The sequence below is a fragment of the Grammomys surdaster genome, unplaced genomic scaffold (genome assembly GCF_004785775.1).
Source record: "Grammomys surdaster isolate TR1022 unplaced genomic scaffold, NIH_TR_1.0 165, whole genome shotgun sequence".
Taxonomy (NCBI): domain Eukaryota; kingdom Metazoa; phylum Chordata; class Mammalia; order Rodentia; family Muridae; genus Grammomys; species Grammomys surdaster.
Window position 1 is genome coordinate 16,077,428 of NW_021604613.1, and position 12,503 is coordinate 16,089,930.

At 40.5% G+C, this 12,503-nt stretch overlaps 1 protein-coding gene across 1 annotated transcript in view; it reads left to right on the forward strand.

Moving 5' to 3' along the window:
* Nucleotides 1–12,503, forward strand: part of Pard3b (par-3 family cell polarity regulator beta) — a 951,194-nt gene that overhangs the window by 841,918 nt on the left and 96,773 nt on the right. Inside the window, exon 22 of the mRNA XM_028765737.1 lies at nucleotides 1,051–1,186. Coding sequence (XP_028621570.1) covers nucleotides 1,051–1,186 — 136 coding nt within the window. The remainder of the gene's footprint in view (nucleotides 1–1,050; nucleotides 1,187–12,503) is intronic.

Consider the following 12,503-nt stretch of genomic DNA (forward strand, 5'->3'; position numbering starts at 1 on the left):
GTGCATGTTTATCTGTGTGGAGTACGTGCTTGTGAGTGAAGGTGCCCCAAGAGGCCAGAGGTGACGGACTCCCTGGAGTTAGAGTTATAGGTAGCTGTGAACCTCCTGACATGGGTGCTGGGAATCAAACCCAGACCCTCCTAACCGCTGAGCCATCTCTCTGACAGGCTTTCTGTCAGGGTTTGCCTTTTTTTTAAATCAAAAGTATTAATAGTTGATTAGTTGCCATCTCTGGTATGCTCATGAAGCCCAGTGGCCAGTGCATACTTGCTAGCAATAGATCACAGAGCCAGCGTGTGCTCACACTCTCCCACCTTGCCACCAAGTAGAAGACTGTGTCTTGCAAACTTGCTTATTTGCTGCTTTCTTTTTATAACTTTTCAGCTTAATCTTCAAATAAGTCTTTAACTTGTAGGACTATCTCTCACCTTTCCTTACCTATGATTTATCTTTACTCATATATTAACCTATAACCTGCCAACCCTAACACACACACACACACACGCACACACAGACACACACACATACACACATACACACACAGACACACACAGACACACACACATACACACACACACACAAAGACACACACACACACACAAGTTCTTGAGTTTCTCTGAAAGGAATACTGGTGCATGTCAGCCAATGGTCTGTCACATTCAACCTTCAGATCAAACAACTGGGATTTGATCTCAAATAAGCAAGAGCGTTTGAAGGAATGAAATGCCCATGGTAAAATTTAACCAAGCACTGTATTATAAGGAGAAAGTGGAGAGCATTTTAATTACTCTAAGAGGTCAGGACATTATCTCACCTTCTCATCCCCAAAGCATTTATTAATCCCAAATCAGACACTATGACCCTTGGAATTAAATGTGTGTGTGTAATGTCCTTTCTTTGCTCATTTTATTACTGATTTCACCATTTTCCTGGTTTAATTACATTGTCAAATCTTTCAAATTTGGATGTCAGGCCCTTTAATAGGGAGAGTAAAAAGGGCTCTCCGAGGCTGACATACACTCTGTGACCATGTCTATTCCTGTGCTACAGTGGCCGACCCATGGCTGGAACTACTGACCGCATCCAGAAGCTTCGGAAGGAGTATTACCAGGCTCGGAGAGAAGGGTTCCTTTTGTATGAAGATGAAGACGGAAGAGCACGACCGTCTGACCATGACCTTCGCTGGGTAAGCCCATATCTGACTCCAATCATAAATTCCTCTCTCACAAAATAATTTGGAGCAGAAGTACACAGTTAGGTCAAGAAAGTTCTGTGCATATTTGGTTACACTCAGGTTTCTTGAGTTTTATAGATATGAACACTACCCAGACCACAGCCATCTTCTCCCACAGAAGTTGTTTATATAAATCAAACCACACAGCTGCACTTGCTCATTCTCTCTGCTCTTGCACTTACTTCCTGTTGGGTACCTCACTGATCTGGGCCAACCAGATGTCAGCTACTTTAAAGAAGAAGAAGAATATTTTTGCACCTTAATTTATCCTCTCCTTCTCGTAGACCTTAAATATTAGGCCCAGCGTTAATAGACTTTGCAATGTAAGATGTCTCTTCTTTAGAAAATGGTAAATAGAAATATATTTCAGAGGATTATTGTCAAAGATATCAGTTGTTTGTATATGAGATCTGAGCAATTCATGTTCCCCAAATCTTACCAGGATAATAGAATGGCGTGCCTTGAGAAAAGGGAAGTTTTTGTTTGAGGATTCACTCTGCTAATTCATTCAGCATTAAAGGAACAGAAAAGAAGAATGTCAGCAGTAGAGGGATACTCTGATTCCTCTGGGTATCACAATTTTCCCCTGCCTTGTAAGTCTACCTATAAAATATACTTGACTCACAAGCACCCACAAAATGGCCCAGGACAGAGCTTAGTGTCGGGTGATAAGAAAATGTCAGCTACAGTGCCTGACTTACACCTTGTAGTCAATACATAGTACTAAGTATTGGCTCTTGGCACTGTTAATTGGAACAGAGCTGAGTGTGGTCACTGTAACATCCTGACTGTAACACATCATATGTGTCCTTTTGGATGATTGGTGCCTCCTAGCCTGCTGTCTCCGTGGAAAGACAAGCATATTATAGGAGTGTCTCTTGCTCTTATTTCACACATTTTTGCTCACAAGATCAAGGAGTGGTGAATGGACCTAATTCCCTTAATTTTCACATCACACTTACGAGGTCATGAATGACATGTGGACCAAACGTAGTTTTAGCATCTCCACTGTTGTGCAGAACAGTGGCAACTCCTCAGGCCCCTGTCGTAGAATGGAGTTTTAAAACACCAGTAGAGCCAGGGAAGGTACACATATGTGTAATCTCAATACTGAGGAGACAAAGTAGGAGGATCACAAGTTCAAGGCCAAGCTCATCTACATGCTAAGATTTAAACCAGCCTGAGGTGCATGAGATCCAGTCTCAAAAACAAAACTAAACAAAGCAAAACAAAAAACAAAACCCCAAACCAACAAAATGTATAAGTACATATTAGCAGAAGTAGATTGTGCATATTGGTGATCCAAGCTTGTTTGGAGAAAGGCATGCCAAGACTGTGCAACCAAACCAGTAACTATTCCTGTTTTTTACAGGTATTAGAATTAAATAGAATGATATTTTCAGTTGTGGGACAATGTCTCTTAGATTCTCAATAGTACAATCAATAGTAGAAAAGAACAATTTCTAGGGAGTAACAAATGCAATAATCATTCCCCCTGTCTCAAACTCGGTCCTGATTGATTTACGGCCTTAAACAAGAGATGTGCGGTACTCGCTAGGCACAGCTCAAGCTCCCTTAACAAAAACCCGTGATAAAGCAACTGCCTCAATCCTGAGAACAGAACACCATGGCTAACGCTCTGAAAAGTGTATCAATTCCTATGAGCACAATAAGAAAGTAATTTCTGAATGACTATCACTTGTTATTGTGACCTTATTTAAAGATTTCTTTACTTCAAGCTGAAAGAATGAAGGTGCTAAACCCCATGAAGCTCCCCAAACCTGATTTGGGGGGTGGCCCTTTGGGAACACCCTTTTCTAATGGTTCTCTTTACACTAAACAAACTTGTAACCAAACAATTTAGTGATTGAAGAAGTATCTATTTTAATTTGTGTTTCCCATGCTCTGGTGTATTGAGCTTTGCCAAATGTGACTGATTTTATGTTTCCCAGACAATTTGAGTCTAAGGCATCCCAGAGGGATGCTGGGAACTGCAGTGTCATAAAAGACAAGTGCTCTCTGTGATCGCCTGAGATACTCCAAACTGGGGATTAGAATCTCAGCATCCTTTCCACTCCTTTCTCTATGCCAAAGAAAAACACTGGTACCTTTTGTCTAGGGGAGGCCTGAGAAATTATACCTTTGTTTGCTCCATTTGGAGAGATCTAGGAGAGCAAGCTTAGGGAGTTAACATTTCATTTCTGCCTCTCAGCCAGACCCAACAAAGCATCTTTCATGAGCCTGTAGTGTCTAGCTAGATTATGCTGGTCCTCAGGATCACAGGAGTTCTTGTTAAAGTCAGATCAAGGAACTGGGAGGCAGAGCCACCCCTGATAGCTTATAATTCTCCAGGGAGTCAACAAGCATTTTGAGATTCAGACTTGATCATGGAAATCATGCGTGGGTTCCTTCCACTTCCAGGAATGTCTAAGAAGACCACGTTTACTTACAAAACCATCATCATCATGATCATCAGAAATATTTCACAGACTTAGAGCTGCCCCAATATAGTACCACATTTATGTCAAGAGGCCTAAAGAGTGTCCCCCCAAATCATCCTATTCCAGAGAACTTCTGAGCTGCCAAGAAAAAATTAAGAAGATAAATTACTCTACAACTATCATCCTCCCTTGCTGTCCTTGGGACCACTCTGCAAATAACAAACCTGCAGATGTTCAAGTCCCTTATTGTAAATGCTGCAGATTTGTATAGAACCTGCAGGCTTTCTCCTACATCCTTTGGAGAATTTCCAGACTATTGATAGTACCTAATGTAATGTCAATGTTATGTAGATAGTTTCTAATCTTATAATTTGGAGAATAAAGATAAGAAATTATATATGTGTGTGTGTGTGTGTGTGTGTGTGTGTGCTCAGTAATATGCATTGTGTGTATACTTATCCATCTATGTTTGTGGGTACACAAGTGTATAGCCACATATACACATGTATGTGCATATCTATATGGAGTCCAGGCATGAATCTCCAGACTCTTTCCACCTTTATTTTGTTTTGGGAGGGTAGAGGTCTCCCACTGATCTTGGATCACTTAAACTAGGATGGCTGAATAATAAACCCTAAGGATTTCAACAGTTTCCACCACCCCAACACTGTGACTTTAAGCATTTCCACAATGCCTGGCTCTTTTGTTAATGAAGGTTCTAGAAATAGAACCTAGGTTCTCATGCTAGCAAGGCAAGTATTTTACTAACAGTTATCTCCATAGCTATCCAGATGCATTAACATGCTTCCCCAGTGGTTCCTTGACTCTATCAATACAGATACTGTCCAGCTGTACCCTCAAACTAGATTAACATAGGCCAGAGAGAAAGAAAATATACTCACAGAAGTCTTTAAACCCAAAATGATGAAAACATTTGCTGAAAAGATTATTAAATGAATATTTTAAAGTATTTTTATCAATGGGACTGACAACTATTTATTTTCCTTTGATCCTACACACACTCAGTGTTTTAAGCCTAAGATATCTCTCACAATTTCTTCTTTTTGCATTACTTTTCCATTTTCTCTGTCTCCTGCTCAATTTTAATAAATATTTCCTCAATATCAATTCCAATAAATATTCATTTGCTCAGTCTCAGTGGAGGCCAGTCACTGGCAGCAAGAATGTGGCATTGTATCCACTTTAGAGGGACTCACAATGTTAGACAGCCCTCCATAGGAGAATAGCATATGTGGACAGTGCTGTAACCAGCTCCTCTATGGACTCAGAGGGGACACCTTAATGTATTGGGTCTGCAGTCAGTAGCAAACAAGGTGCTCTGAGAGCTATGAAGGCAATTTGGGGCTTGCCTCAGCCAACAATATTTTATATTCTTTTCTCATGTCAGTGGTGTATTTTTTTCTTCTCCAAGCCAAAACAATAATAGTAATAATAACCTGCCTGATTTATGTACTTCATATGTTTTAAAACAAGCGAACACATAAAGATTGTAAGGTTTGTAAATATGGGCCAGAGAGCTGAAAAGTCTTTTCCATCAGCCTTCTTTGTAGCTGTTTTCCCATCCAGACTCTGGAAAGCTGTAAAGAATTGGTCTAGAGAATTTCAATGGCTCCATGTGAAATGGTCTGGTGGGTTTTTATAGGCCCAATTAAGTAAGCAAGATATGCTAGCTGTGAAGTGTTAACATTTGCCAAAAGAAAACATGATACCTGCTATCTGCTGGTATTTTTTATTTTCTCTAAAACTTGTTAAGACTGTCACCATCCTCTGGCAAACAGGCTGCCTTTTTTATTAGCAGATAAAGATTATCTGCTTATTTAATAGCAGCAGGAATATCCTGTAAGTAATTCTGGAAATGGGGTGGCTCTCAAGTTTTCTAAAACTGTCCCTACCTTTATTGTTGCCTCCTTCACGAGCTGCATAATGTGTGTTATTATTACTCTCTCTCCCTTTTGAAACTCTTGGCTAAATAAAAATGCTTACTTATGAAAGAGTTTGTAGACTAAATGGGAAGAGAGAACAAGCATGTGTGCATATCTGTGGAAATGGTAGGTGACATCAGTTAACTGTGATCTGGCATGTTAGGTTCCACTGTCCTAAAAACCTGGATATCACATCCTTCCAATAAAGCAGTTGAGTCAGGTACAGTATGGTCGCAAACAAAAGAGGTAGCTGGGTTAACACAAAAAACCAAACAACAACAACAAAAATCACTTGAAAAGGTTTTCTCATCCTGTTGGGCTGGTGGCCTAGGAGCCAAGCTGAAGCAAGGAATGTGCTCGGCATCCGACCTGCAAAGTGAAAGATAAGCATTTATACTCAGAAGGGAGGGGGAACACGATGCTGAGGTCATGCTAACTGTCTTAAGACAGAGATTGAAGGCAAATAAACCATAGGCAAGTGTCCTGTCTAGTCTTCTGTCACCTTGACACAAGCTAGAGTCATTTGCCAAGAGGGAACCTCAGCTGAGGGCATTTGCTTACCAGACTGGCCTGTGGACAAGCCTATGGCTAATTTTCTTGACTGATAATTAACGTGAGGTACTGCTTCACTATGAGTGGTGCTAGCCTTGCGCTGATCATCCAATAAGAACAGAGGATAGATAATCCATGGAGACTAAGCCAGCATGTAGCACTCCTCCATGGCCTCTTCATCACTTCCTACCTACCAGCTTCTACCCTGCTTGAGTTTCTGCCCCAACTTTCCTCAGGATGAACTGTCACTTGGATGTGTTCGATGAATAAATCGTTGCTCTCTCTACAGTAGATGCTTATAGTTAGGACATTTCATTGCATCGATAAAAATGTAACTAAGACAACAAGCTAATATAAAAACAAACTGGAGATTGTTTTCTAAATATAAGGATATAGATAAGGGTGTAAGCTCTTACTGTCAATGGTCCAGTACCAGAAATGAGACTTACAATGTATTTTCCTTGTCTGTTCCCTGAAGGCAACTCATAAAAACCAATTGCACTGCCCAATAGATAACTCATGCCCGTAATTGTATCTCAGAGATGGATGCAGGAGGGTCAGAAGTTCAAGGTCATCCTTAATACCCAACAAGTTTGAAACCAGTGTGGCTACATGAAACCCTGTCAATAAATAAATAAATATATAAATATATAAATAAATCCAAATATCCTTGCTGAGTGAGTTTTCATGGTTAAATTTCACCTGACAGCCAAAGATGCTAATTTCATTAAAAACAAAAGCCAAGAAAATAAGTATATATATATATATATAATTGATAAATAGTTATTATTAGTTAACTGACACTTCTATTGCAAAAAGTGGAAACCTGATTTCAATTTCTTAAGCAAAACAGGAAACTGCTGCCCAAAGGCATTATTATTGTCCTCAGGAGTGGCTGCATCTAGCTTCTCCAGATTGGCCACTGGGAATTTTTCTCTCTTTCTTTTGGCTTCCCAGTTCTCTGTGTGGACACCATTCTCAGGGACAGATAGTAGAAGCATAGCCATCAGCACCTCCAATTTATCAACTCTGGAATGTCTCACACTCAGCAGACCCCAGAATGTCCTAAATAGTATTCAGTTAGGTACTCGATGCTAGATTGGCTCAGCCCGAGCCAGTCCTCAAAGCTATACTAGTCAGACTAAGAGCAAGGCTAGAAGGCAGAATTAAAAAGTGGAATCCAGTCCACTTGGGATCCATAAATAAGGATCCCAAGAGAAATTGAGGTACCATTAACAGAAGGGAATGAATGTTGACTACAATCAGGGGTTATCTAAAAGTAACTTTAAATCTAATTATATAAACTTTATTGTCTTACACTTTTGAAGATCTAATAAGTTATATGTTTTTTTCCTGTTTATAATTAGAGAGAATGGAGCCATCAACAACCCCGAATTTGTGGTCCTTCTTTGCTACATAAAAATAAAAAGATACTTTCTTTTGTCTACTAATCTTGTACCTTTGAACTATTCAAGGACTCAAACAATTTTTCTGAGCTATTTATCTAAAATTACCAGACTTGTGGCTTTATAATTACCTGAAGAAAGTGACATTTTGGTTAACCTTAAATCTAAGAGTTAAAGAAGCAATAGAATTCTTTGAAATAACTAAGGATGCTTGCTTTCTTTATACAGGGTTGCTCATATGTCTTTATAACTGCACTGGCTACTTTTATGTCACCTTGACATGAGCTAGAGTCATTTTTGAAGGAGGAACTTTAACTAAGAAAATGTCCCTACCAGATTGGTTTATGGGAAACCCTGTAGGGGAATTTTCTTGATTAATGATTGATGTTCAAGGGCCCAGCTCATTATGTACAGAGCCCCCTCCCTGAGCTGTTGGTCCTAGGTACTATAAGAAAGCAGTATGAACAGTTATTAAGAGCAAACAAGTAAGTAGATTTCCTCTACAGCTTCTGCTTCAGTTCCCACCTCCAGCTTCCTGCCGTGAGTTCTAGTCCTGACTTCTCCCACCAATGGACTGTTACGTAGAAGTATAAGAAGTTCCTTTTGGTCATGGTGTTTTATCACAATAGAACCCTAACTAAGACAATAACATACTCATTTTTGAGAAGCATATGTTCTTTTATTAAAATATTGAAGGCATCGAATGGAATAAAAAAATAGAGGCATTAACATTATGTATGCAGAGGTAGCTAGCTATCTGTCACCACTACAAAATACCTATGATGACTAGTTTGTGAAAATAAAAGGGTCACCTGAGCTCACAGAACTGAATTACAGTTTCAGCCATAATCAATGTGGCCCATCATTTTAAGTCTGTGGTGAGCCACCACATCATGGTAGAAGATGGGACAGCAAAACCAATGGTAGTACATGGCCAGGAAACCAAAGGGAAGGATCAGTGCCTCAGCAACCTCAGTACATTCCAGAGGCACAACCACAGTAACCAAAGAACCTCCTATCAGCCCCCACCTCTCAAAGGTTCTACACCTCCCCCGGAGTATCACCCTAACATATGGGTTTTTATGGGACAGTCAAGATTCAAGTTCCTTCCAGTAAGTATTCATCACTTGCTTGGTGGATTAGCTCTCTGGAGCTCCGTACACAGTTCCCATCCCAATGGTGGACTACATCCACAGATCACTGTTTCCCTCAGAGCCCAAAACAGCTGAACTGAAAAGTATAAATGACATCAAAGCAAGGAAGAGGAGGGGACCTACTGCCTCCATGAGTTAAGTGGCTTTAGCAAGACCTGAAGCTTGATTGAACTAGTTATTGGTAAAGTATGAAATGCCAGTTTAATGGCTGGAATTTGCTCACCTGGGTTTCAAGAAGAGATGGAATGCAGACAAAAGGAAGTAAAAGCAATTGAGGATTTTTGTGGTTGGTGGTGGTGGCTTTAGCCCTTTATGTTTCTATGTTGCTTTCACAGAAACACACTGTCATACAACCTATATGAGGAGAAAGAAAGCTGGGATATATAACATGTGCATGAATCTCCAGCTTTTGTACCATAACATCAATCATCTTGAAAGGAGGCAACATGTTTACAGCCAATCCCCAACACAGAAATAAACTGTGTTGCGGAGACCCATTTAGAAGTTGGCAATTTAGAAGTAGACATGGATTTCCCATGGGGATAAGGGGAAGATTGGTTGTGGGGTTCCCAAACCAGCATCCAAAATTTCACTGAAACTCAATAACATTGTGCTGATCACAGTGCCATTAGCTACAGCAACAGCAGGGACCTCCAGAGCCAGAGGAAGAGAAGGACGTTTTCTTCCTCCTTTCTATTTGTGTTTGGCTTTTCTCCTGCCCCTTCCTGTAAATGTCTCCCTTGACCTTTAATTGCTCCCAGGTTCCCCCATCATGGCTCCCCACTGAAGCTTCACTCTTCCTTCCAAAGTCCAGTGCTCAAATTTACCTCAGCCCCACCCCAGGAAGTTATCATTTTGTCAGTGTTTGCCCCTAGTAGTCCATTCTGACCCATCAAGTTCGTGGAAGAAATATAGGAGACAGGATCAGGAGACTGACTGGAACAAGCTGCTCCCACAATGGACTGCTACGTCTGTTCCCTGTCGATCTGTCACCTCTCTGCCAGTCTGTGCTTTCTCTAGAGACTTCTCTTTGTATGTAGGGCCCAAGTTTTGTCACGTGGCCCTGTCTGACTGGCTTCCTGTAATCAGTGATCTGATTCTGAAAATGGAACTGATTTCTTCAGTAAACTACTCTTCACATCCTCTAAAAGAAACCCTTTGTTCCTTCATCTGCCTTCTGGAGCCCATAGCACCAGTTATTGTAACAGGGGCCATGACCCATCAGCCCTGTCTGACCATCTGCTCTGGAAGACAGATATCCTAAACCTCTCTGTCCACTCATCCTGTCTTTCTAAGGCAGAAATGGTGAAAATTGCTTGAGCAGTGCTGATTAGAAATGTAGCAGGCAAGCAGAGCATTTAACCAAATATAGATCAGGATCATAAGTGGTTGCCCAAGTTTGTGTCAAGGTTAAGCCAATTACTAACTGGGGAAGTGTGGGTCATTCTCTGTTTCTCTGTCTCTTTAATAATCCACTGATGGTGCTGTCTCACGTAAGCATGGGATCAAGTATATGATTGCATGCAAAGCACTTAGAATGGTATCTGGCATGTACCAAGTGTTCCATAAGTGTTTCCAATGGTTTATAGGCCAACGTGTTTAGAAGCCATTCATTCCACTGGCTAGACAACCATGTCTCCTTAGTCATTGTCTTCTGTCTTTTACCTCTGCTCATTCTGGAGTTCTGTGTCATTATACAGTGCAGTGTGGAAGGCCTTCCAGCCCCACTCACTGTGCTACTTTGGAGAGACACATGGTGACTTCAGGAGGCAACTGTCAGCTTGGTTAGTAAGCACTATTTTGGCAAATTCCATTGCTCCAAAGGTCAATATCTACTTTCCTCTCTCCCACACATATACTTTTCTTTCTAAGGCCCATTCCTTTCATCTTTGACCCTGGGGCACCCCTAATCTCTTTAACGAGTTTATGCAAAAAATCAAAGGCCAGCAGAAAGTTGACTTCAAGTAGCCTCTGCTTTCAGCTCTGCAAAAAACCAAAAGCAAAGAAATATTAACTGCAGGCTGACCTAAGTAAGAGTTAGGGTGACATACAAAGAGATACATACAAATTATTTTGCTTAATAAATTAAACAATACCAGATTATTGATAACAATGGCATCACTTATTCAATTCCTGCTCAACCCAGTTTTGTACAGCATATTTCAAACACAGATGCTGTGACTTAGACATCTCTAACCTTACTGTATAAATGATTAGACTTTGCTCCATCGCCAGTGACACAATCATTAACAAGGCTGATTCTTCAAATGTGGGCTAACTCCCAGAGCAAAGAGACGAGAAGGAGAGCCCCAGCCCTGGCAGCTCCTTAGATACTTTTTATGTAAGGGGCAGGGAGAAAGAGAAAGATTCCCTGTTTCCCCTGTCTTTAAGCACTCATATTTAAACACTGTCAAAACTGTTTCTCTTCCTCCGCTGCATGACTCTTCATCACTCCTGATTTGCTTTTGAACCCAACAGGACTGAACCAAAACCCAAGTTTGGTATTATTTTTTCAGTTCCCTTTAAAAGTCTAAACGAAGTCATTCTTTTTATGTTGTAATCAAATAAGTTAGCCATCTCCGGGCTCTAACCCAAACCTAAATAGCAAAAAAAGCAGAAAAATGAAAGTTCAGAACCACATTATTTTTCCATAATATGTCAAAAAAAAAACCCTCTCTATGCTACACTTACACTCAAGTGAAAAAGGAACCCTTTCTGCCTCTAATGAGCAATTAATTCCAGTTCAGGATGTCGAGTTTAGAAGAAGTTAAGTTCCCCCAAACCACAACCGTTTGTGTTGGATCATGCTGAAAACCCAAAATTCCAACTTCTCAATAATAACATTCTTTTCTTCTACTGCAATGGGAGAAATGACCATTTTATGTAATATAGGAGGGACCATAGCAGAAACTCCTATGAATTCCAGATTGCCTAAACAGTTCTCAAAGCTGTTTAAAATCAGTTGGATGTGTTTTGTTTTAACAGAGCTGAAAAGGCCTAAAATAAACTTTGGGCACTAAATTAAAAGGAGAAGATGATATTTAGAGTAAAAGATATGAAAATCCATCTAACTGGTACTTGCAACCCTTCAAGTTGACAGCAGTGCAGAACTTGCAGGCGATAGCGTTTTCCTAACCATAAGCCACTTGGGTCACAACCGTGGCCATCTTGTTATTTCTTTTAAGAAAATGTTGGCGTCATAACCATTCTGAAGTTTTACAACATTTGGTTCTTATTTAATATCAACTATTCCGATGTTATGGTGGGAAAAAGAAAATTTATAGAAAGCTTGCCTTTTGGATTCATAGGAAAAATACTGAATCAGAGAAAACCCTGAAGTGATGGCCGTAAGTACCACAGCCAATGCTATGGCTAAGGCAATTGCCATTCCCCACAGGCACTATGGTGGCTTTTGAATACAGCTGTGATACACACCAGTATCTGTGACTTTACAGTTCTCCCAGGTCTCTCATCCAACACTGTTTCATTGTGAGCCTTGAAATCATCACACTAATTATATGTCTGAAAATGTACAAAAGTTAGTACCATTGACTTCCACAGCTAGGCTGACAGGCCACACTCCCATGCATTCTAGGAAATGATCCTAAAGAGCAGGATCTGATGTGGTCGCCACGGGTCACTGAGGAATTGTTCCCTTTCCTACTTTCAAGACAAAACTTGGGGAAAGTCTGTGAATCTGTCTTCAGATGATTTAGCTGATCTGTGGCGTCTCTCATTCGCTCGGCTCCGTGACTGAACCAGCAAAACCTGAG